Source organism: Mytilus galloprovincialis, chromosome 2, assembly GCF_965363235.1.
Source record: "Mytilus galloprovincialis chromosome 2, xbMytGall1.hap1.1, whole genome shotgun sequence".
Classification (NCBI taxonomy): Eukaryota; Metazoa; Mollusca; class Bivalvia; order Mytilida; family Mytilidae; genus Mytilus; species Mytilus galloprovincialis.
Window position 1 is genome coordinate 15,237,636 of NC_134839.1, and position 27,579 is coordinate 15,265,214.

Consider the following 27,579-nt stretch of genomic DNA (forward strand, 5'->3'; position numbering starts at 1 on the left):
AATCGATTTTTTACAGAAAAGTGTCCACCATGCACTTGCATTGCACTATTATTAGATAGTAGATAGAATGATATACAAATGGATGGAAATCATATATACATGTAACTGTTATTTTGATATAATACATAACAACACACGGCGAATTAGTCACGGTAAACTGATTTATATCAAGGTGAAGTTGAATTTCCTGTCATTTATTCGTCATCCACGCATGAACTTGTCTCAGAAAAAAAATATATATCTGTACATTACCTTTAGTTTCAGGTTAAGAGAAATGTGATTTTTTTTTCTGAGACAAGTGCATTTGATCATCTACAAGAACTTGTGGTCATCCTAAAATGTATGTTCAGTACTTCAGTACTTGTATTAATAATTGCCAAGATAAAGATGTAATGTTGTAATATTAAAACAATTAAAAATAATTAAACACTGACTTTTTAACATGAATACATATTATATACATGTACTATTTGAAGAAGTTTTGATAAAGTATAGCCTAATTTTCTGTAATTTTCTGTCTCTGTACTGTTATGCAAGAAACCTGTGGGTCTTTGGGACGAGAAAACTTTGGTACGAAAATAGCTTAAGTAACGGAAGTCAACTATTGAAGCTCTCTAAAATAGAAGACACATTGATTGAAAAGGGAAAGCGAGAAATCCAGGTGCCCTTTTTGCGTCCTAAATACCTAAACTGCTCTTTATTTTCATACTTATAAACGCATTTCATATAGCAAACATTCCCAAATCACTCAGGCTATATTTTCAATCGGTCAATGTATGATTTATGTTGAGAAAAAGTCCATTTTGGAATATGTCCTAGGAAGGCGTCCCTAACCAGCTAATAAAAATAATTTATACACGTATTGCGTAAAAAATGATAAAATCGTGCACAGAGGACTAAGTTTATGATATATACATGCATTGGTTCAAGAATTGGATGTACATTATTTTTCACCAGTCACTCGTTTCTTATGACTTTAAAGAAAGAACAAACATTTATGTTGTCAGATGTCAGTCAGGGGTACTGTACTTGTACAAGTAATTTTTATTTACTTGAAGAGATAAAAAAAATATATATATACTTATTTAAGTGAATTATAATGTTTGAATAATCTCCCCTTAATTTTCTCAAAAATTTACTTGTATAAGTAAAAAATTTTTACAATCCCACAAAAATTCTCAAGTTTTGAAATGTAAAAACGTGCATTTAATGATTTTTCTGAAGTTAGCTCATAATTTTTTATAAGAGTTCAATGTTTCATCTCATTTAAAATTCAACAAAGAAACTGATTGCGCAAAGATCTTAAGCATTTGTGCAAGGCCTTCAAAAATTGCTCCTTGGGGGCTTGTAAATGATCAGTGCTCTGAAGATAATTGACTAATGAGATTTGCATTGTCCATGAAATTACACATAAATGATTAGTAAAGACATCTGCAAAGCATGGAAAGGGAAGACAATTTAAAATTTGATAAGGGCAAAGAAATCTTAAGAATTTAAGAAAAGAAGATGGGATGACTTTTTTACTTACATAAGTAAAAAAAATCTGAATGTCTAAGGGACATAACTTAGCCATTTTTTCCCCTATACAAGTAAATAAATTTCACTTGTATAAGTAGCCTACATATTTACTTAGGCCAATTAAAATTAATTGATAGATTTTCATCCCCGCCCGCCCCTCTGAAATCTTCCCGCCCCGATTTTTTTTATTTTTGAAAAATTACGATTTCCGGATTTTGTTCATTTCCGTTACCGGTAACCGTCGATAATTTCGTTTCATGTAAAACTTCCTGTTTCAAATTTCGGTTTTCGTATTTCTTAGAGTATTCCTACTGAATGATTAAGTCGATATGTTCTGCTAATCTATCATGACAACATCATCTACCGAGAATAGAGATTATTTACGAGAAGGGCGTGAAATATACGGGTTACGAGTAATACGCTGTGTCCAATAACGCAAATCGCCGTATGTCACAAATGACACAAATGTTTGTGAGTAAAACATTGAATTTATTTTATTTATACAACGACTTTGTGTCAAGAAATTTGGACTGTGAATGAAACCCAAAAGCGTAAGAATCGTGGAACACATTTGACTGGAAAAAAGAAATTGACACAAGCATGAACTTTTTAGATTGATGACCGTATATTGAGTTCAGAAAATCGACAAACATACGCATTTTTAATTTATTAATTTATAGCAAGCTCTTAGATTTAGATTTAGCCATGCCTTTCGTTTTTTGTATAAAAAAACAGTAAACATCCTCTGTCCCAATATCCACGATAGAGTCATTAAAAAACTTTATGTTCTACATTGTAATTATATTTGCATCTTGCATATTTAGGACCAACCCTTTTATTTCAACACTGTTTGAGTTTTAATTTTATTCTGTACTTGTTGTACTCGTGTTGCATACCAATGCATTTGCTTCATTTTATTAGGATAACAAAACATTGCTTAGAAAGCAAAATACAGTTGATGTAGGTAGTCCAACTGAAGAGAGCGCTATTTCTCCACATTTCTGCTGTTTACTATAAAATAGGTTTCTAAAGTGGCAATTACATGTAGAACAGTGGTTGCCAATCAGAGATATATATTTACGAATTTGAAAAAAGCAGCAGCAGCATATGGAGTATATGTGTCTCAATTGAAACGTTACTCTAGAGCTAGCTCAAAGTACGTTGATTTTGTTGAACGAGGAATACTGCTTTCTCAAAAGTTGCTAAGACAGGGCTATGAATCAATCAAATTAAGGTCATCACTCAAGCAATTTTATGGTCGCCATCATGAGCTGATTGGCCATTATGACAAACATATATCAGTGATATTCTTCCTCAGTCATAACCACCTTCCATCATTACCGAACTGAACCAAGAAATAACATGACGGGTGCCATATACGGTGCAGGAAATGCTTACCCTTCCTGAGCACCTGATTTCACTCCTGGTTTTTAATGGAGTTCGTGTTGTTTCCTACCTTTTATTTGTAACTGTTGATGTAAATGTCTTTTGGTTTTATGAGTCTTTGGTTACTCCTTGGTTTTGATTATTATTGTCTTATACACGATTCCTTATGGATGTATTTAGATGATATAAGCTTATTATTACACTTGCATATATGAATAACACGTGACAAGAAGGTTTAATATGAAATAAAATTTAAAAAATAAAATCCTCCCACCCGCCCCATTTTTTTCAAAAATTTGGATGAAAATCTACTAATTAATTTTAGTTGGCCTTAAATAAGTATATTTAAATTTACTTCTTCAAGTAAATAAAAATTACTGGTACAAGTAGTACCGCTGACTGGATGTTAGGCCAATTAAAATTAATTGATAGATTTTCATCCCCGCCCGCCCCAATGAAATCGGCCCGCCCCGAATTTTTTTATTTCATAAAATTTACGATTTCCGGATTTTGTACATTTCCGTTACCGGTACCCGTTAAAATTTCGTTTCATTCAAAGCTACCTGTTTTAAATTTCGGTTTTGTACCTCGAGTAAATCTAACCAAAATGATTAAGTCGACATATTCTGCTGCTCTATGATGACAACATCATCTTCCGAGAGTAAAGATTGATTACGAGAATGACATGAAATATTCATGTTACAAGAAACACTCTGTTTCCAAGACCGCAAATCACGGTATGTCACAAATTTCTGTGATTAGAAAACTGCGGATTTTTTTATTTATGCAATGGCTTTGTGTCAGGAAATTTAAACCGTGAATAATATCCAAAGCGCCAGATTCGTGGAAACCATTGATACAGAAAACATGACTGGATTAAAGATATTGAAACACAAGCACAAACTTGTTAGATTTATGACCGTATTTTGAATTTAAAAAGTTGACTAACATACGCATTTTATTTTTATGTAGACAAACAGCAAATGTCCCAATACACATAAAAGAGTCATTAAACAACAACTTTTTTTTTTTATTAAGTTCAAGTTTTACATAGTAATTATATTTTCATCTTGCATAAGTACCAACCCAATTATTTCAACACTGTTCGAGTTTTCATTTTATTCTGTACTCATAATAAATGTGTTGCATACCAATGCATTTGCTTCATTTTAATGGAATACAAACCATCGTTTTGAAACCCTAATACATTTAGTGAAGGTAGTCCAACTGTAGAGAGCATTTCTCACACGTTTTTTGTTGTTTAGTTTTTAAAGCCGCAATTAGATAGTATTTATTTAAGGATTTGAAAAATTATGTAAGATTCCTCATACTTGTGTATACATGATATAAGCTTATCATTACAATTGCATATATGAAGAACTCGTCACAAAAAGGTTTCATATGAAATAAAATTTAAAAAATAAAATCCTCCCACCCACCCCATTTTTTTCAAAAATTTGGATGAAAATCTACTAATTAATTTTAGTTGGCCTTATTATTAAACATTATTGCTTTTTAAAATGCCTAATCATTAAAAATCAGCATTCAAACATTCATTTCAATTGGAATAAGCCTTTAACATGTTTGATTTATTCTTTGGATAACTTTGATTATAGACAACTGATCAGTGGCGGATCCAGAACTTTTCATAAGGGGGGCCTATGCTGATAAGCTCTCTCCTAAAGATTCGATTATAGTAATGTACCAACTGGTCATTTCAATATGTGCACTTTTGTTACATTCATATTAATACAAAGGACATACTTTAAACAGGAAGAAGTTTTTGTTGCTCAAAATGGATGCTCAATTTAGGAACTGAAAGTCATTGTCTTCAATTAAGATTTTTCCTGAAGATGCATATGATAAATTAAGATCAATAATCATGTATCTGGCAGTAACTGAGAAGTGGTGAAATGACTTTTTTATCATTTGGTTTTACAGAATATGAGGCTGGTTTTATTAGGACTGTTTGTTTTGGTGGTTGGAATTGTTTCAGCTGGTAATCAACATGGTGCAGACATAGATGACAATGAGTTTGCTGAATTTGAGGAGCTTGATGAAGGTACCTTTTGTACATTATTGTATCAGATTAAAAAAAGAAAAGTAGCTTGATACATTAACTGATTTTATAATTATTTTTTCAGTGTACAAAAAATAGGGTGCATTGATTAGTTTGATATTAGGGTGTTATTTGAGATCCACAAAATGTAATAAGTTTTTACAAACAATAATGCACAAAACTCTTCAAGGTAAATGTACTTTAGAAAACTAAAGACTGAACTACAAAAAACAACCAAAAACTCAATGTTATTGTTTGTCTTATTCAGTCTATATTCATTAAAATAAAAAAAATGACAAAATTTATGAAAAACAAATAAGGCTGACTTGAACGAAGATGACCACTGAACTACATGGTCCTTGTCTTAGGACAGGCACATATAAGAATTTGTTGGGGTTAAACATGTTTGTGAGCACTTAACCCTCCCCTAGCTGAGACAGTGGTGTAACTGGTGTTACATAGTTATAGAACAGTTAATCAAATAATTCAAGTATAGAAAAATATTTTACAAATGACCAAATGACACATTAATTCAAGAATATGCATAGTTCACAAAAAACAAGCTTTCCTTTAGATAGCATTTATTTTGATGATCAGAAAAATATTATGCCACCTACCAAAAAATGTTTCAATAAACTGATTAATAATTATCAGTGTTGTTCGGTCATGAGTTATTCTTTTTATTACATTGGCAAATGACTTTAAAATGTAAGGAATTATATCTTTTTCTATTCATTCACAATTAGTTTTGATCCAACATCATCTACAACGTCTTGGCAACACCTATTGTACAATGACTTTAGAGGAGTGAAATAACAACGTTTATTTCACATACATTGTATGAAATCATCGGTTTTTATTTCACTGGGAAATCAATTTAATTCATTGCAACTAATGTAATTATTTGTGTTACTCATTTTCCTTCAACATTAAAACTTTTCAATGTGCTCACACACAAATGATGATGCTGCTAACAACTATAGAAAAAAAGCATAATGTATGATTATGAATTTATAAATTATTTTCAGATGAGGTAATGTTTGAAGATACAAAACAAGATGAAGTAAAAGAACAGAGAGTTGAGAGGAAAGTAGATGAAACTGTTGCAGAGGAAGATGAAGATGATGATGCTACAGTGGAGGTACATGTACATGTTTATACAAATAAGGAGATGGTGTATACACTACAGCTTTGAGAGGTGGAGTTTGCTTTGTCCACCTGCCCACAGTGGGAGAGGGAACCACATGAGCAAAATTTCTAGCTTGCCCACTCTGCCCACCCATAGAAGTGGGCATGTAATTTCTTTTGATAAATCAAAAGACTTACAAGAACAATCAATTGAAAAAGTACATAAGCATTTTTAATCAATATTTTTACCCCCAAAAAAGAATATAGCTAGAGTGGGCACAGGTGGAAAAAGAGAAATCCACAACTGCTGAATTGTATATGAGACAGGTATCTACATATGTACCAAGAAAACAAGATGAGGATGTAAACGAATATAGGCCACTGTACAGACTTCAACAATGAACAAGACCCATAAATCTAATGGCTAATAAATATAACATTAAACGAAAAACAATTATGACGGCAACCTATGACAATCACTTGACTTACAAGCTCTTGTATAGAAAACAATAGCATTTGTATGTATGAATACCATTTATAGTATAAATCTATGCAGAATTGTGCATTCTGACAAACATGTGTTTGTGAGCTTGTCTATTTACCAATTCGCTAGAAATTAGAAGATGTCGTAGTAGTTCAAATGAGACAAAACTTCATCCAAGTCACAATGTGTAGAAAAGTAAACAGTTATAGGTCAATGTACTGCCTTCAATACAGACTTAGGACAGTTGCATACACATAAAAAAATGAAGATATGGTATGATTGCCAACGAGTCAAATCTCCACAAGAGACCAAAATGACACAGAAATAAACAACTATAGGTCACCGTACCCCAACAATGAACAAAGCCCATACGCCATAGTCAGCTATAAAATAGGCTACATGCCTATTTAATGTATTGAAAAAAAATCCAATTTATGAACGCACATTAATAATAAAGATTTAACATATCATTTGATCATATTTAAATGTTTATTAAACTAACTGTATTAATAACCTTTGCTTCAGACAGAAGATGATGAATTTGAACATTTCAATGATGAGGAAGAGTTTGTTGGCTTTGATAAAGACCGTGAATCAACAAAACCAAAGGAAAAGATACCAGAATTAAAAATTAATCAGGTAAGTACAAATTTAATGCATATATGAGGCTTAAATTGAAATATTGTTTGTTTGCAGTTTACCGACCAACCCTTGAAAATCCTCCCGACTGTGAAAATTTTATTGCTTTATATTTGAAGAAATTTTTTTTTTAATACTTCTATTGACGCGATCCGAAACTTTGGGTCCTTTCCGGAAATGATTTAAAGTCTGGGTCAATTACGCATTTCAAGTTCGGTTTTTCTTAGCTTCCCGTCAAGCGTTCATGTGACCATTTAATGATAAAGCTGATGGAAATTGTTTACAGGTATCCATGAAGTAACGGAGGAGTACTTTACGCTGTCGTCTCGTGTCAATTTTAAGACAAATAACAAACAAAAAAGTTTATTAGTAAACTGTTTATACAGATTCAGGCACATGTAATGATGTGTGATGATATCATTGACGATGATGCAGCGGATATTCATAACTGACACGATAACCATTCTGTCTCAAACAAATCGGGTACAGAATCTTTAGTGCCTGACTTTATGGAACCAATTTCAGTGGTTAAATAATTCGACAGCAGCTTGAAGTATGGCATATTTTCTACAAATCGTTGTGAAGACGACAAAGATGAAACCACTCCTCCGTGACTTAAATCTTCATGGATATCTGTAAACACGCCTGTACGGAGGAAGGGCTCATTTGAAATGTTAATGGATATAGATCATACCAAATCAATAAGAAGCAACCCTAACTACACAAAGATGTAGAGAAAATGAATGGTTAGCTTGAAAAATAAATATACTCTCTCTATATTAAATCTATCTTCGATTGCAATGAGTATGCTCCATTAGGATAAGGGGGGCTGCCCCACTCATTGCAATTATTCTCTTTCTTACAATATTAAATATACCCAAACTGTGTGGCCTGTGTGAATTCAATTAAAACATGTCCTTAGGAGCTATGCTGTCAATTTTTTTATGCGTTAAAAACATTTCAGTACAGACCATTTACTTTTAATGGGGTGCTATGGATTTCACCCCAAACTTTAGATTTCTTTGGTTTTCATTAAAGCCTGGCAAAATATAACCTTATCACATATAATTAAATATTGTTAGAATATGAAAACAGTCGAATGTCTTAATACTTTTTTTTCAAGTTGCCTTTTTTTCAATTGAGGAAGATTCAATGGTTATTTTTTTTTATTAAAAATACACTCTTTAATACATTGTCTTATAAATCTTTAATATCTCATTTTCTGATGAAAATACTCTATTAGAAAACATTCTAGTCAAGAAGCATACATGTCTGAATATATATCTTTAAAACAGTTCTAGTCATAATGACATTCCTTGTTTATAAGTGTTCCAGTATTTAATAATTATACCATATTTTATGTCATAAATTGGATAATGACACTATGTTAAAGTTTCAGTTTTGGTTAAAAAGTTTTTTATCTGAAAATGCCTGTTCATTTGATGTTGGTTTTCAGCATGTCCAGTGTTTGTTGTTTTAAAATGTTTTTATACGACCGCAAAAATTTTAATTTTTTGGTCGTATATTGCTATCACGTTGGCGTCGTCGTCGTCGTCCGAATACTTTTAGTTTTCGCACTCTAACTTTAGTAAAAGTGAATAGAAATCTATGAAATTTTAACACAAGGTTTATGACCACAAAAGGAAGGTTGTGATTGATTTTGGGAGTTTTGGTCCCAACGTTTTAGGAATTAGGGGCCAAAAAGGGCCCAAATAAGCATTTTCTTGGTTTTCGCACTATAACTTTAGTTTAAGTGTCAGAATAGAAATCTATGAAATTTTGACACAAGGTTTATGACCACAAAAGGACGGTTGGGATTGATTTTGGGAGTTTTGGTTTCACAGTTTAGGAGTTAGTGGCCAAAAAAGGGCCCAAATAAGCATTATTCTTGGTTTTCATACAATAACTTTAGTATAAGTTAATAGAAATCAATGAAATTTAAACACAAGGTTTATGAACACAAAAGGAAGGTTGGGATTGATTTTGGGAGTTTTGGTCCCAACAGTTTAGGAATTAGGGGCCAAAAAGGGGCCCAAATAAGCATTATTCTTGGTTTTCGCACCATAACTTTAGTATAAGTAAATAGAAATCTATGAAATTTAAACACAAGGTTTATGACCATAAAAGGAAGGTTGGGTTTGATTTTGGGAGGTTTGGTCCCAACAGTTTAGGAATAAGGGGCCCAAAGGGTCCAAAATTGAACTTTGTTTGATTTCATCAAAAATTGAATAATTGGGGTTCTTTGATATGCCGAATCTAACTGTGTATGTAGATTCTTAATTTTTGGTCCCGTTTTCAAATTTGTCTACATTAAGGTCCAAAGGGTCCAAAATTAAACTTAGTTTGATTTTAACAAAAATTGAATCCTTGGGGTTCTTTGATATGCTGAATCTAAAAATGTACTTAGATTTTTGATTATTGGCCCAGTTTTTAAGTTGGTCCAAATCGGGATCCAAAATTAAACTTTGTTTGATTTCATCAAAAATTGAATAATTGGGGTTCTTCATGTTCTTTGATATGCTAAATCTAACTGTGTATGTAGATTCTTAATTTTTGGTCCCGTTTTCAAATTGGTCTACATTAAAGTCCAAAGGGCCCAAAATTAAACTGTTTGATTTTAACAAAAATTGAATTCTTGGGCTTTTTTGATATGCTGAATCTAAACATATACTTAGATTTTTGATTATGGGCCCAGTTTTCAAGTTGGTTCAAATCAGGATCCAAAATTATTATATTAAGTATTCAGCAATACCAAGAAATCTTCAATTGCACAGTATTGTGCAATAGCAAGCAATTTTCAATTGCACAGTATTGCGCAATAGCAAGAAATCTTCAATTGTACAGTATTGTGCAATAGCAAATATTTTCTATTGCACAGTATTGCGCAATAGCAAGAAATATCTAATTGCACAATATTGTGCAATAGCAAGAAATTTTCAATTGGAGTTATCTTTCTTTGTCCAGAATAGTAGTTGAATCAACTTAAATCATTGTTTTATACAATATACAATGTATATTCACTTTTACTACCAACTGATAAATTAAAACAATCTTTACCATTCAGTGATAACAAGCACTTTATTTTACATTTTAATATTTTATGATGTATTTAAATGAGTAGTTATTGTTGCAAACTCCATTAGGAATTTGAATTGAGATCAGTTTTGGAAAAAGGGAAAGGGGGATGTGAAAAAAAATGGGGGGGGGGGGGGGTAAATTTTTCTCATTTCAGATTTCATAAATAAAAAGAAAATTTCTTCAAACATTTTTTTGAGAGGATTAATATCCAGCAGCATAGTGAATTGCTCAAAGGCAAAAAAAATTTTAAGTTCATTAGACCACATTCATTCTGTGTCAGAAACCTATGCTGTGTCAACTATTTAATCACAATCCAAATTTAGAGCTGAATCCAGCTTAAATGTTGTGTCCATACTTGCCCCAACCGTTCAGGGTTCAACCTCTGCGGTCGTATATAGCTGCGCCCTGCGGATCATCTGGTTTTTTCTTCACAAGAAACTTGGTTTAGTGTAACTGCTTGTTTAAACTGTATTTTGGCTGATAAAATAAAATATTTTTCCTACCTACCGACCCTTCAGTCTGAAGGTACAGTCGGAAAACTGCAAACAAACATATTTTTAAGGTTGGCCTGATTGATGTCGTTTAGATTTGGTATATTTTGTTCAAAGTCTATTTCAAACCAAAAACAACTAGATCATCAATTTTTTATACATGAATAAGCATATTGAAATGAAAATGAAACCATTTCAAATAGTCCTAGCAAATAAATGTTTTTAAAATAACTTGAAATACACCTTATTGTGTAGACTTCAAGAAATGTTACATAAAACACTATTTGTCATGTCATGATTATGTATAAATATGTAATGATTAGTCATGATTATGTATAAATATGTAATGATTAGAATTACATATTTCAACTAGAGGGCTTCCTTATTATGAAAATTTTGATAGAACATGTGTGGCAGAGCAAACATTGTCTAAATAAAAACTTAATTTGTAACTTTTCACACACAAATAAATACACATATAAATAAAAACTGATGTTTTAGAAATTCATTGCTGACCTAAATTCCAGTAGACCAGGCAGATTTGAATAGAATATATAATGTAAAAACTTCTTTCCAACCAAATAGTTTTTGTATAAATGATTAAAGAGACTGAAAAATAAAAAGACCCATAGACAAACAATAGTACACAAAACACAACATAGAAAACTAAAGACTGAGCAACAGGAACCCAACCAAAGGTGCTCCGGAAGTGTAAGCCGATCTTGCTCCAAATGTGTTGTATCTTGTACTTATGCAGTCTGCACGGTTAGCCACTAGTCCGATGCCCCAGACTAGTAAAATTTCATTCGGACTAGTAAGTTTTTGCAAAATTTTGTTTGGACCAATAAGAAAAATGTCAGAATATTGGTCTTCGGACTAGTAGTTGAAAAAGTTTTTGGTGCAGACTGCTTATGAAGCTGAACTGGTATTAGAATTATATGAGGTGAACACATTTACTGACTGTAGCATGAATTTATGGTGACTAATGATAATATAGTTATTGATTCATACGAATTTTAATAGGTTCCACAACATCTTCGAACAAACTGGGATAGTTTTGTAATAGAAATACTCATGTTAGCTGGACTTGGTGTGTATTTATTAAACTTCCTTCATGGGAAGAATACCAATCACAAACTTGCTCAAGCTTGGTTGAATTCACACAGACAGATACTAGAGGAACAATTCAGTATTGTTGGTAAGTTTTGGCCTTAGTTAAAAGTTCAAATTACTAGTACAGTGGATTTATTAATTTTTGTCGGAACCAATTTTTGTGGATTGAGTAACTTTGTATTTTTTTGATATTTGATTTTGTGGTTTTACTAAGGTCTATCTGCATACAAGCCTATAGAAAATTTATACACATTGAACATTTAAATTTGTGGTACATCTTATACCACACAATCATCGAATATTGGTATCCCATGAATAATAATGAATTCACAATAATTGTAAGTTTTTTAGAAAACTTTTGTCAGAAGGACAAGGCTGTATTTGGTTAAAAGTCATTTGATCATTTAGTCCAGACTATTTGAAGTTACACATCTTCTGCAGGAATCAGTGGTGGATCCAGAACTTTTCCTAAGGGGGGGCCCGCTGACTGACCTAAGAGGGGGCCCGCTCCAGTCATGCTTCAATGATTCCCTATATAATCAACCAAATTTTTCCCACGAAAGGGGGGACCCCGGCCCCCCAGGGCCCCCCCCCCCCTGGATCCGCCTATGGGAATTGTTCCATATTTTTCCAGAACTTTGTTTGAAGTGGAGTATTACTGGTATTGGATTGTTTTATCCTGTTTTAGATTACAACATAAATAGACAAATATGAATTAACTAAAATATTGATCAATACAACAGACTGCAGCAGCTAGCAACAACCAACCGAATACCACCAAACAACACATGGTCCAGATAGCCGAAATTGGTGCAGAAACACAAAAATGGTGGTGTTATACAACTTTCATGAGTCAAATCTCCTCTTAACTGATTAAGCTCATTTATCATAAATGTAAAGCACACAATAATAAACAAAATTAGAAAAGCATTAATACTGTGGATTCATTATTAATCATGGGTAAAGGTAAACCACAAATTCAAAGGTTCAACGAAATGTAAAATGTTCTGTGGGCTTGTGTGCAGACCATGCAATGTTTCTTCAATCCATGGAAATTGATACACATGAGCATGATAAGAAAAAAACGAAACAACAGCATGTAGAATTTATACATTGCCAAACTATAAGCATATATGTAAAATTGAAAAATTAAACCATGATGGTATGATAATGTGTAAAACATGTACTGTGAATTGTAAATACATTTAGAATCGGTACTGTTTATTGATATTTTCTTTTTTTATATAATGTTCAGGTGATGATGGAACAAGTAAGGAAGCTCAGTCAGGCACTTTTATAAAAGAATCAGAGAATGTTTATGCTTTATGGTGTAGTGGTCGGTCATGTGTGGAGGGAATGTTGGTAGAATTAAAACTTATCAAAAGACAAGATCTCATTAGTACGATCGCTGGATTTATGAAACCAGTATCGGATCAAATTGTAAGTTATGAAAATAAATAACCAAAGGACACATGTACCCCATTGTAGTAAAATAAATCTATATTTTCCGTGTGTAACAGTATAGATTATCAGGCAACAGATTTGTTAAATAACTATTCCAGATTTGGTTGATAACTTGTTGATGTGGCAAATGAACAAATTTTTCAAGGGATTTATTTTCACAATTTGCGAGATTTTTTTTTTATGAATATAAATCATTGTAAATAAATATAATTTTGATCTTCTCTTGTAAATGGAAAATGAATGAAGAAATAAGAACACTTCGGAAACAAGTCTTGTGAAGTTGGTTTGAAGGGACTAACTGGAAATTAAGTATCCACAGAGATAAGTTGGTTAAGTATATTTTCCAATGGTAAAATATTTAATGTAACTGTCTCCAATGGAGAAAAATTGTGACACACTTTGATGCAGTTGAGTTGTGGAATATATGTATGTATGTGTTTGTCGTCTTCTACTCTAATTAAAGTAAACTTACAATTAAACAAATATGTTTAATTGTAGAACTGCTTAACTTCATACATTGTACGTTCGTTGATATAGACTGATTGAATTTCACTCAGGCATTTTTAATTATTTAAAATACCGAAAAGTCATCGATCCCAATCTCACCCATTCTCATTGAGCTGTTCTGTACTCGAGCATAAACTAAATCATACTCAAAGACATGAACTAGACTGAGTACTCCACCAGTCGAACCCATTCTTTAATCATTCCCAACATATACAGTATTTCAGTATTTTTTTTTTTTATTTTTATTATTTATAACTTCCAATTTACAACATAATATACACAAATATAATAGCAATATATAACATATAAATCTATAGATATTATCTAATCAATACATCTTTCTATTAGGAAGCAAATTTTTTTTTTTTTTTTTTTTTTAAATATACAAATATAAAATAAAGAGTAAAGCAGTTTGAACACCGGAGAGAGAGAGATAGAAAGAGAAAGAGAGTGAGAGAGAATAGTGTGGTGAGTTTTCAATATAATGCATCTAGAAATTGAATTCTATTTTAGTATAGTAAATACAGCATTTTCATTTATAACATGTATATACAGTTTTGTACTTAACTAAGCATGCTAAGTAATATATCAAAAGCATTCCATTCTCTGAGAAACTGATGTTCACATTTGTTTTTCATAGCAATATTTTTGTCCATTGCATACACATATTTTATCTTTTCTTTTACTGAGTTTATTGTCAGTTTTTTTTTAAAACATCTGGAATTATAAATATATTGCTTTATGGTAAAAAAAAGAGTATTTTCTGCATTGCCTTTTGATATTTTTGCAGTGTTACCAAACAGAAAAACTTCTTTTGTAAAAAGTACACTAATTCCATTGGTTAGAAACCAATTTTCAATCTGTTCTAATAATAATTGTGTATGTTCACATTCCCAAAATAAATGTTCTAATGTTTCAATTTCTCTATTACAAAATGTACAATTTGGATTATCATAAATCTTAATTTTATGAAGAAATTTGTTTGTAGCTAAGATTCGATGATTGAATCTAAACTGTAGCCACTGTAACTTAGTATTATTTGTGACAACAAATGGCAGTTTATAAATTTTTTTCCAATGATTTTGATCAAAGCCAAAAATTTCAGTCCATCTTAACTGACTAGTGGGAACACTTCCATTTTTATTCAAAACAATATACATATCTTTAGATCCTTTTGAACTTTTTACAAGTCTTTTAATAGCAGATGGAATTAAAGGTAGTTCTAATTTGTGGTTTTTTCCCACAAATGATTTTGATGCTTGATGTATAGCAGATATAATACTATTATATCTCATGAAATTCACATTTATCTGATACATTTCTTCTATCTTTTGATGAGAGAAAAATGTCCCATCTTCATTTACAATATCATTTATAAATCTTATACCATTTTCAAACCAATCTTTATAAAAAATAGGTTTATTTGCTACCTTTATATTATTGTTAAGCCAGATTGGACTAGCAAGAAAGCATTCCCAACTGTCATATTCATCTTTTTCTCTAAGAAGTTGCCATGCTTTCAGAACATCTTGCCAAAATTTATTTTTGATATGTTGCTGTAATTTTTGGATATAAACACTTCCACAACCATAAAATTTTTCAAGTTCTACATGAACATTTGACAAAAAAATATTCTGCCATTTGTTGTCTGTTTTAAATAATCTCCTTATCCATGTACACTTCAGTGCTAAAATAAATGCACTAAGATTTATCATTTTGAGTCCACCATCTTCAATATCATTTTGTAAAACATCTCTCTTGATTCTATCAATTGGTGAACTCCATATAAAATTGTACATAAGTTGAATAACATTTTTTAAAATATCATCACTTGGATTTGGTAAGGATATAAACAAATGATTTAAAATAGGCAATATCAATGTCTTTACTACAGTAATTCTACCAATAACAGTAAGATTTCGTTTTGACCATTGTCTTATTACACCTTTAATTTGTACAATTTTTTCATCATAATTAATTTTTACAATTCTATCAAGATTAACATCAAAGCTTATACCTAATACCTTAAAACATGTTTCTGCCCATGTAAGGTTTCTATTTTGGCATAATACCTCATTACTATACTTTTTATTTCCTATCCAAATAACTTGTGTTTTAGAAAAATTAATATTTAAACCAGATATATTTCCAAACCAATCTAATTCATTTAATGCTTCATTCAAAGATTCTTCTTTACCATCTAAAATAAGAGATGTGTCATCAGCAAATTGTGAAAGTTTGTGCTCAACTTGCGTAATTGTAATACCATTTATCTTATCATTATTTCGTATTTTTAGTGCTAATATCTCAGCACAGAGAATAAAAATATAAGGCGACAAGGGATCACCTTGTCTACAGCCTTGTTCTATAGAAAAAAATTCTGATAGATGTCCTCCCTGGTTTACAGCTGATTTGATATTGTTATAAAAAACTTTAACCCAATTAATTATTGATTCTCCAAAATTAAACAACTTCAAGACACTGGTTAAAAATTCCCAAGAAATCGAATCAAATGCCTTTTCGAAATCTATGAGCAGCAAAAGTCCTGGAATATCTTTTTCCTCAGTAAATTGCATAATATCATAAATTAAACGAAGATTTTCTCCAATATATCTCCCACTAATAAATCCAGTTTGATCGAAATCTATCAGTTTATCTAAAACTGTTTTAAAGCGTTTTGCTATAACTCCAGAGCCAATTTTATATACTGTATTTAATAAAGATATAGGTCGCCAATTTTTTAAGAAATGTCTAGGCTTATTTCCCTTCGGCAGGCATGTAATGATTCCTTGTTTTTGCGTAACAGATAGTTCACCAATCTCAGTACTGTAGTTCAAGGAGTTTACAACAAAAATTTTCAAATCTTTCCAAAAAAATTTAAAGAACTCTGTGGAGAAACCATCAGATCCTGGTGTTTTATTATTTTTCATATTTTTCAATATCAAACCAGCTTCCTCAATTGTTATTTCACCTTCAAGATTTTTTTTCTCATCATCAGTTAGTTTTTTTAATTTTATATCTTTCAATCCTTCTTTAAGTTTACTGAATTTATCTCCCTTTGACTTGTCTTTATTCTTGTACAAATTTTCATAAAAAGATTTTACTTCTTTTAAAATATCTTTTTGTTTTGAAATTACATCTCCATTTTCTTTTTCTACTTTTGGTATTATCTTATTTGTAAAATTTTTTGATTCTAGCTCACAAAAATAGCTAGTAGGTTTTTCACCCTCTTCTACCCATTGTATTCTTGATCGAATTATCTTCCCTTTAATTTTTTCTTTTCTTATATTTTCTAATTCACATTTTTTATTTTCCAAAATCTGTATTGAACCTTCATCTACCTTTTCTTCCAAAATAAGGATTTCATTTCTAAGATCTTTCTCTTGTTTTTCAGTATTTCAGTATTTGTTTTTCTCAAAAGAATTCAATAATAAAAACAAAATAAAAGATGTGGTTTCATTGCCAAGGACACAACTCGCCAACAGGAACCAAATGACGATATTCATTAATCAATCTCAATATTTTAGCACTAAAAAGCAAGAAATGTCTAAAATATTGAATACATTTAGGAGTCGCCAGTCCAACTTCATGTATACACGTAACTGTCTGCTAACACTGAGTCACTATATTCTGCATAGTTTACTCTGTTACAAAATGACTCCTGAATTAAGGATATGTTTATCTTTATAAACTACACAGATAAAGAACAACAAGCAATCTTAGCCAAATATGTTTCAAATTATTTTGTAAATTTGAGTGAGTTATCTAATCATTCTTTTAATTTCTCATTATTTATATTAGATGGTACAGATAGATATGGATCCCAAGGTGATGGATAAGTTTGTATTTGCTGTTGCCACCAAACGTTCCTGTGCCAAGATACATAAAGATATGGTTGATCTCGTAAGATTTTATGTACTCTTAATTATGTAGATATTTGAGCATCTCAAAAGCATTTGCATTGCTGAAAGAATTGTTGAAACCAGACAACGATTGTCTTTTTTATAACAGGCTGTCTAGTCCTTAAATTATAAAACTTTGCCAACTTTAAATCATTGTAATGCTGAATAAAATAAAAAAAAGTTAGATGTACAACATTTGTATAGGGGCTGAGCTTTTCTCCTGTTTAGTAGTGAGTAAAAATAAATTTAATATCTTCCTCCACTGTAGGAATATTGCTTTAATCCTGCAATTTAACATTGAACTTATATAAATAGTGATTTTTACTTAGTTTTGTTTTTGAATGAAATAGACATGACTTAAACACGAACAAAGATAAGGTCCTTAAATTGAACTGTGACATAAACAGTAGTTTGAACATGACCATTCTTTAGCAACAGAAGTATTGTATCAGGAGACAGTAAACATATACAATAATTATATCACTTTGTATACTATGTGCACCTGTATTTGTATAGAAGAAAGGTCGATAACATTATAATTCCATGTTATTACTAATTTGGAAAAATAACAGGACTACATTTTAAAGATCATATTATGATTGGATATTGCTTTTAAATCATGCCAACACAATTTAATACATGAGGGTCTTTATTCTTTTATCATTTTTATTGATATTTTATATTTTATACCCCACCTACGATACCTACATTATGTTTTCTGGTCTGTTCATCCATCCGTCTGTTCGTTCGTTCGTCTGTCCCGCTTCAGGTTAAAGTTTTTGGTCAAGGTAGTTTTTGATGAAGTTGAAGTCCAATCAACTTGAAACTAAGTACACATGTTCCCTATGGTATGATCTTTCTAATTTTAATGCCAAATTTGATTTTTACCCAATTTCACGGTCCATTGAACAGGGAAAATGATAGTGCGAGTGGGGCATCCAAGTACTTTGGACACATTCTTGTTGGGGTCTGTTTTTTAACCATTCTTTCTTTTTTTGTCCTTTATTCAGTACTTCTTGTCCACTATTCTATATTCTGTAAATCCTATCCAGAACCTCATTCATTCTGTACTTCTTGTCCACTATTCTATATTCTGTAAACCCTATCCAGAACCTCGTTCATTCTGTACTTCTTGTCCACTATTCTATATTCTGTAAACCCTATCCAGAACCTCATTCATTCTGTACTTCTTGTCCACTATTCTATATTCTGTAAACCCTATCCAGATTCTCATTCATTCTGTACTTCTTGTCCGCTATTCTATATTCTGTAAACCCTATCCAGAACCTCATTCATTCTGTACTTCTTGTCCACTATTTTATATTCTGTAAACCCTATCCAGAACCTCATTCATTCTGTACTTCTTGTCCACTATTTTATATTCTGTAAACCCTATCCAGAACCTCATTCATTCTGTACTTCTTGTCCACTATTTTATATTCTGTAAACCCTATCCAGAACCTCATTCATTCAGTACTTCTTGTCCACTATTTTATATTCTGTAAACCCTATCCAGAACCTCATTCATTCTGTACTTCTTGTCCACTATTTTATATTCTGTAAACCCTATCCAGAACCTCATTCATTCTGTACTTCTTGTCCGCTATTCTATATTCTGTAAACCCTATCCAGAACCTCATTCATTCTGTACTTCTTGTCCACTATTTTATATTCTGTAAACCCTATCCAGAACCTCATTCATTCAGTACTTCTTGTCCACTATTCTATATTCTGTAAACCCTATCCAGAACCTCATTCATTCTGTACTTCTTGTCCGCTATTCTATATTCTGTAAACCCTATCCAGAACCTCATTCATTCTGTACTTCTTGTCCGCTATTCTTTATTCTGTAAACCCTATCCAGAACCTCATTCATTCTGTACTTCTTGTCCACTATTTTATATTCTGTAAACCCTATCCAGAACCTCATTCATTCTGTACTTCTTGTCCGCTATTCTTTATTCTGTAAACCCTATCCAGAACCTCATTCATTCTGTACTTTTTGTCCACTATTCTTTATTCTGTAAACCCTATCCAGAACCTCATTCATTCTGTACTTCTTGTCCGCTATTCTTTATTCTGTAAACCCTATCCAGAACCTCATTCATTCTGTACTTCTTGTCCACTATTCTATATTCTGTAAACCCTATCCAGAACCTCATTCATTCAGTACTTCTTGTCCACTAATCTATATTCTGTAAACCCTATCCAGAACCTCATTCACACTGTACTTCTTGTCCACTATTTTATATTCTGTAAACCCTATCCAAAACCTCATTCATTCTGTACTTCTTGTCCACTATTTTATATTCTGTAAACCCTATCCAGAACCTCATTCATTCTGTACTTCTTGTCCACTATTCTATATTCTGTAAACCCTATCCAGAACCTCATTCATTCTGTACTTCTTGTCCGCTATTCTATATTCTGTAAACCCTATCCAGATTCTCATTCATTCTGTACTTCTTGTCCGCTATTCTATATTCTGTAAACCCTATCCAGAACCTCATTCATTCTGTACTTCTTGTCCACTATTTTATATTCTGTAAACCCTATCCAGAACCTCATTCATTCAGTACTTCTTGTCCACTATTCTATATTCTGTAAACCCTATCCAGAACCTCGTTCATTCAGTACTTCTTGTCCACTATTTTATATTCTGTAAACCCTATCCAGAACCTCATTCATTCTGTACTTCTTGTCCACTATTTTATATTCTGTAAACCCTATCCAGAACCTCATTCACACTGTACTTCTTGTCCACTATTTTATATTCTGTAAACCCTATCCAGAACCTCATTCATTCTGTACTTCTTGTCCACTATTTTATATTCTGTAAACCCTATCCAGAACCTCATTCATTCAGTACTTCTTGTCCACTATTTTATATTCTGTAAATCCTATCCAGAACCTCATTCATTCTGTACTTCTTGTCCACTATTTTATATTCTGTAAACCCTATCCAGAACCTCATTCATTCTGTACTTCTTGTCCACTATTTTATATTCTGTAAACCCTATCCAGAACCTCATTCATTCTGTACTTCTTGTCCACTATTTTATATTCTGTAAACCCTATCCAGAACCTCATTCATTCAGTACTTCTTGTCCACTATTTTATATTCTGTAAACCCTATCCAGAACCTCATTCATTCTGTACTTCTTGTCCGCTATTCTATATTCTGTAAACCCTATCCAGAACCTCATTCATTCTGTGCTTTTTGTTTTAGAGCCAGTTTACTGAAAAGAAGAATGGAGAGAAATATGATCTCAGTAGTTCTTATCAAATATTGAGTGAGATAGGGGAGGCAACTGTCACAGTTCTCGATAAAAAGGTAATGTACAGAAATATTATTGATTACATATGTACTTGAATTAAAAAAAAAAATGAGTCAGTTTTAAAGTGTAGGGACATAAGAGTATTTTGAAATTTTAAATTATGAGTCATCCTGGTAACGAACATTTTTTGTTGTGAAAACATATTTTTAATTTTATAGAAAAATATAGATTATTGCTTAAAATAAATAAAAATAAAAGAATAAGAATTCATATGCAATTTTATAAAAATGGCAGGAAATTACTTCCTTGGTCTTTGATGATCCAAAAAGCCTTCTTTATCAAGGTTGAAGAGGGAAAAAAAATGCTCAATTAAAAAAGTTCAACAATTTAACAATGCAAATAGTGCTTACTATAGTTACAACAGAAAATATGCATAAAATTCATGTTTTTACAGAGATATGCAGGCTGTACTATGTAAAGTTTCTATTTCATTATAGGTGACAAGTGTTCTAAATAAATATGAGAGTCTGGTGGAGTTCATGCATTTTTCTGATCAATACAGTGGACCAAAAGCTCAGGAGTAAGTTAGAGTGAAAGATTTAAATGAAAATAGGGATTAGGCATATGTAATGATTCTTGACTCTAAAAGTTATGAAATTAACAAATTGTATAATGAAAGTAGATGTTGACCTATAAATGAATTTCTAGAAATGTCTGTTATTTTATTGTAGCCTCAAGATTTTATTCAACTTAACCATAGTTTTACAACCTATCATTTAAATCACAAAAAAATTATTTTAACAGAAATGGTAATAAAATAATGATTTTTTTTAGCTCACCTTGCCTGAAGGTCCAAGTGAGCTTTTCTCATCACTTGGCGTCCGTCGTCTGTCGTCGTCGTTGTTAACTTTTTACATTTTGAACTTCTTCTAGAGAACCACTGAATGGAATGAAACCAAATATGGCATGATTGTTCCTAATGAGGTGCTGACCAAGTGTTGTTACTTTGTAGCCGATCCATCATCCAAGAAGTCCGCCAGCGGGGGACTTAGTTTAACATAGGACCCTATGGGAAATGCATACAAATGACTTCTTCTAGAGAATCACTGAATGGAATGAAACCAAACATGGCATGAATGTTCCTTATGAGGTGCTGACCAAGTGTAGCCGATCCATCATCCAAGATGGCCGCCAGAGGGGGGCTTAGTTTAACATAGGACCCTATGGGAAATGCATACAAATGACTTCTTCTAGAGAACCACTTAATGGAATGAAACCAAACATGGCATGAATGTTCCTTATGAGGTGCTGACCAAGTGTTGTTACTTTGTAGGTGATCCATCATCCAAGATGGCCGCCAGCGGGGGACTTAGTTTAACATAGGACCCTATGGGAAATGCATACAAATGACTTCTTCTAGAGAACTACTGAATGGAATGAAACCAAACATGGCATGAATGTTCTTTATGAGTTGCTGACCAAGTGTTGTTACTTTGTAGCCGATCCATCATCCAAGATGGCCGCCAGTGGGGGACTTAGTTTAACATAGGACCCTATGGGAAATTCATACAAATGACTTCTTTTAGAGAACCACTGAATGGAATGAAATCAAACATGGAATAGATTTTTCTTATGAGGTGCTGACCAAGTATTGTTACTTTGTAGCTGATCCATCATCCAAGATGGCCGCCAGTGGAGGGGACTTAATTTAACATAGGACCCTATGGGAAATGCATACAAATGACATCTTTTAGAGAACCACTGAATGGAATGAAACCAAACATAGCATGAATGTTCCTTATGAGATGTTGACCAAGTGTTGTTACTTTGTCTTCGATCCATCATCCAAGATGGCTGCAAGTGGGGGCTTAGTTTAACATAGGACCCTTAGGAAATGCATACAAAAGTCTTCTTCTAGAGAACCAAGGAATTGAATGAAATCAAACATAGCATGAATAATCCTTTCTTTATGAGGTGCTGGCCAAGTGTTGTTACTTTGTAGTCAAATTTTATCTGTTTTTATATGATTTCAAAAACCCAAGTAGAGTCAGGTGAGCGATATAGGCTCTTGAGAGCCTCTAGTTGTTAAATCTATTTAGAAAAATTACATACTTATGAAAATTTGTGAAAAAATGGAAATTGGGACTATTTTTTTTTATCATTATATTTGAAACTTTTTTTCAGCGATAGCCAAACGTCAAAACTTCCAGAGGTCAAGCCAGTACTGACTTTCTGTTTCAATGGTAAGTCAATTTTTCGAACTATTTCAGCAATATTTTAGACTACTGAAAAAATTTACATTTCAGCTTGTTTGTAAATGTACAACTATACAAATAATTATTACAAACACAAAAACAGAATAGGCATTATTTTAATACAAATTCATGTATCAATATTTGACATCAGAAAGTAACATAACTTTCTTCATTCTTTTAGAATCCAAATCTTATTTTTTTCATTATTGTAAGTGTAAGATAGTTTTATAGATATTCATTTAAGGACATATATTTAGGTGTTTTTTTTAAATACATTTGCAGTTCCTGGTAAAGGAAAATGTAAACCTACAGATATGGAGAATATGTTACCACTTCTTAAACTGGTTCTGTACTGTGTGGATAAAGTCAGCCGTCTTCAGTTGGGAAAAGAGGTAAGATATTTATGATAGATAAATTAAATTTTGTAAATTGCATAGTAAAGGCAATGCAATTTTGGTAATTCCAAAATATATTTGTTCACCTGGCTGAGTTCCTCTGCAAATTTTGTTAAAAACAATGCATACTATCTGTAATGGTGTGAACAAATTCTCTACCCTTTATTCCGTAAAAAATGAATATTGTTTTATTTGCGAAGTAATATTTGTTCCAGTGGAAATGATATTACAGAATAGTTCTTCCAAATGGAACTTATATTATGAAGAAACTTAAATTATGACACATTATCTATTTGTGATAGGGGATTTTAACTTTGAACTGTGATCAATAAAATATAATAGCAAAGTTATTCTTTCTCATTTTAAGGCTAGGGCTAAAGCAGACAAGAAACGTCAGAAGATGCAAGAAGTTTTTGAAAAAGCAACTCATCAACAACGTCAGGAACAAGCTCAGCAAAGACGTGAAGAGAAAAGAAGAGTGGAGAAAGAAAGGTTGATGGCTGAAGAAGATCCTGACAAAGCTAGAAAATTGGAGGTAAACGCTTGTAGATTACCTTAGCCGTATTTGGCACAAGTCTTTGTTATATTTGGTCCTCAATGCTCTTCAACTTTGTACTTGTTTGACTTTGAACTATTTTGAACTGAGCGTTTCTGATTAAAGGATAATACTCAATGTTAATTAATTTTCATGGGTATCAATTTTTATGAATTAAGGAAACAATTTATTTTTGTGGATATTTGATTTTGTGGTTCTACAATAGTCTGCATACAAGCCTTTAGAAAATACTTTCCATGAAAATTTATATCCCAGGTGTTATAATTAATCAAAATTAATACTTTAATATTTAATAATTTCTGGGGAAGTGCCATTGATACTTTTCTGAGCAGATTATTGTTACAAAATTATGTTTACACATATACTTAGGTCAAATATATGTAAATACTTTATATGCATTCAGTTTATTGATTTATGTTATTTTTGAATTTATGTAACTCTTAAGGTAGCACAATACAAAGATTTTATAACTCCAACTCCCAAGTTTTAAAATGCTGTAACTTTCTTAATAAAGCTTGAAAATTTATAAAAGTGGTAGTTTTGGATAGCTAACAGATAACTCTTTCAAATAAATGCAATGTTAGTATTATGCAACAATTATGTAACCAATTATAATGTTAACTGTGTCTAAAATATTTTTCACCAAATTTCCACTTTCAAATGAAATTAGCTTCTGCATAGGTATCCCTAGAGGGTTGATTTTATTATATGTTGTTCCTATGGTCATTATCTACAAAAGGGTGTCTCAGATTTCAGATAGAATGTATAGAACAAATTTTACACCTAATTAATCATTATCTTCTTTTATGTGGTTAGGATGTTTACACTAATTAGAGATTTATGAGAGAATGGAATACAATAGAGACAATCTGAGACACCCTTTTGAAGCCCAAAATGTGTTGATTAAGATTTTGTTAAAATTTTCTGTATAGTTAAAGAGATGATAGAGCTAAATTCATTCAAGTGAACTTACCCAGATTTTGCCACTAATTACATAATAATTGATTACACAATGATTGCATAATAAAAATATTGCATTCATTTAAAAGATAAATCTTTTATCTATCTATATATACCTCTTTTATTATTTTCTATGCATTCATAAGAAAGTTACAGCATTTTAAAGGTTAGTGATTGGAAGTAAAAAAATCTTTGTATTGTGCTACCTTAAATATATAACTTTATATATAATGCAAAAACATAGCCCTGTAATAGCATGTTTTTGTGGAACAGTAAATATCATTTCCTTGATTCATTTAATACATATTTTTTATGGTTGATCTGTTAATCTTACTTAAAGTGTAATGGTTGAAACACTGGTTATTTAATATTTTTATAACATGTTAGAAAGAACATGCATCTATAATGAAAATGTCAAATACTGTGTTTACTAACGATATGCTTAAAAGAAGGTATAGAATATACTGGAAATTAAAAAAGTTGCCATTGAATACGTTTGACAGTGACATTTATGGCAATGCCTTTTTTCTTTAAAAAAGTATTAACACAAAGACTGAACTCAAAGATAAATTCAAAAATTTGAAAGTCAGTAAAACCTGACAAAATCAAATGTCAACCAATTGAATGAATGTAAAAACCAACTGTCATTTCCTGACTTGGTACAAGCATATTTTTTTGTTTACAACTATGGAAAAAAAACTTTTGAATAAAATCATCACAGATATCAGCATTTAAATTTTGTACTGCCTTTTGTCTACAAAAAAAATTACCAATCACATTTGAATCAAAAAATTTTAAAGCCAAATAAGGTAAAATTTTAAAGCCAAATAAGGTAAAATTTCACAAGACAAATGTTATCAATACCAAAACATTGTCTGATCATTTATACATTCTAATACTGCAATGGTTGTAGAATAATGTAAGCATAAGGATAGTTTTATATCTTTTCAATATTTTTTGTAGGAGAGAGATAGTAGAAGAGAAGCCAAAAGGAAACAGCCAAAAATGAAGATGATGAAAGTCAAGGCCATGTAAAAATGTCATGTGACATAGTGTATGGCCTTGTAGAAATGTCTTTATGACATACTGTATGGCTATGTAGAAATATCTCTGAGACATAGTGTATAGCTATGAAGTAAAATCATTAGCTTATTTGTTGTACCCTACTACCTACACACATATTTTTATTCTGTTTCATATTGCTTTCTATTCATATTATGAACATGGTTTTATTTCTTATCAGTGAAAATTAATTTCATTGCAGCTACAAACTTTTGCATTTTTTGACTGTTTTATCATAGACATGTATTACATAGACACACTTGAAAAGTGATGTGAGTTGGCTGTTCTTAATCAGAACTGATTATAAGTGTTATTATAATATATGTATGTCCTTTTGTATATAGTTTACATTTAAATGTGATCAGAGATTTTAAATAAAATATTTTACATGTGTTCATTTATTCACTTTTTGAATGCATCAATCGTTATTGAACATCAACAATGTATTAATTTGTGATTAGATCAGTTTATAGGAAACTACTAGTGGTAGGTCAGTGATATTTGGTATTCAATTGTTCTAGCATTGGCACATCTCAATACCATAGAAATTGTTTGGCTTACTACACGGTATAGATTTTGCTTATTGTTGAAGGCTGTGCAATGCTCTGCAGTTGCTAACATCTAAATCATTACTTTCTGGTGGAAATTTTTCTCACTGGTAATCATACCACATCTTATTTGTATAGTTATTAAGTATAAAAGGGTTTGAGATAAGTCATTGTTCATAATCCCATATATCAAGGTGAGCGACAAAGCCTTGTGGTATAAAGAATATTTATTCTTATTGCTTTAAGAGAGATAGCAGAAGATACTTGAGGGACATTCAAAGTCAAAAGTAGAAAATTAACTGTCAACACCATGACAAAAAATCGAAGAGACATATTGGCAAGCAACAGTGTACAAAACACAATATAGAAAGCTAAAGACTAAGTAACATGAACATTACCAAAATACTGGTGGTCCAAGCACATGTGGCAACCATAGTTTTGCTCATGAAAGAACACACCTGGTTTTAAGTCTATAAGATGGGCCTATTTTGAGGATACGAGAATGAAATTGAGGTTGGAAGAATTGCAACATATCTGTTGTCATCTGTAAAACAATAATGGATAACAAACTCAAGAGGTAGTTTTACTGTTTCAAATATCTACTATGTTGCAAGTGAAATTTCCTTTCCTATCTCGAGTACAAAATTGACAGCAATTTAGACATTTCTTCAACTTCATTATTGATATCCTTGAAATAACTTGCTAATGAATTAGTTTGGTTATTGGACTTGTCAATGTGACTAGAAATATAATATT

The 27,579-nt window shown here is 31.5% G+C and overlaps 2 protein-coding genes across 2 annotated transcripts; one reads left to right on the forward strand and one right to left on the reverse strand.

The window, feature by feature from the left end:
* Positions 1-611: 611 nt before the first annotated feature.
* Positions 612-26,668, forward strand: LOC143062972 (PAT complex subunit CCDC47-like). The gene is made up of 13 exons (XM_076234855.1): positions 612-661; positions 4,846-4,966; positions 5,992-6,104; positions 7,101-7,214; positions 11,807-11,981; positions 13,152-13,336; positions 17,669-17,770; positions 20,999-21,103; positions 21,545-21,627; positions 23,232-23,290; positions 23,585-23,694; positions 24,065-24,232; positions 26,177-26,668. The coding sequence occupies exons 2-13, from the start codon at positions 4,849-4,851 to the stop codon at positions 26,246-26,248; spliced, it is 1,404 nt and encodes a 467-aa protein (XP_076090970.1). The 5' UTR covers positions 612-661; positions 4,846-4,848; the 3' UTR covers positions 26,249-26,668.
* LOC143061926 (uncharacterized) lies at positions 14,312-15,186 on the reverse strand. The gene has a single exon (XM_076233791.1). It carries the CDS (start codon positions 15,184-15,186, stop codon positions 14,431-14,433), a length of 756 nt encoding a protein of 251 aa, XP_076089906.1. The 3' UTR covers positions 14,312-14,430.
* Positions 26,669-27,579: the final 911 nt, after the last annotated feature.

Bases quoted from the DNA above. Each gene is read 5' to 3' on its own strand.
- LOC143061926 (XM_076233791.1), bottom strand. From the start codon at position 15,186: ATGTATCAGATAAATGTGAATTTCATGAGATATAATAGTATTATATCT.
- LOC143062972 (XM_076234855.1), top strand. From the start codon at position 4,849: ATGAGGCTGGTTTTATTAGGACTGTTTGTTTTGGTGGTTGGAATTGTT. The intron at 4,967-5,991 runs GTACCTTTTGTA...AATTATTTTCAG, and splicing joins ATTTGAGGAGCTTGATGAAG to ATGAGGTAATGTTTGAAGAT. The intron at 13,337-17,668 runs GTAAGTTATGAA...TATTTATATTAG, and splicing joins AACCAGTATCGGATCAAATT to ATGGTACAGATAGATATGGA.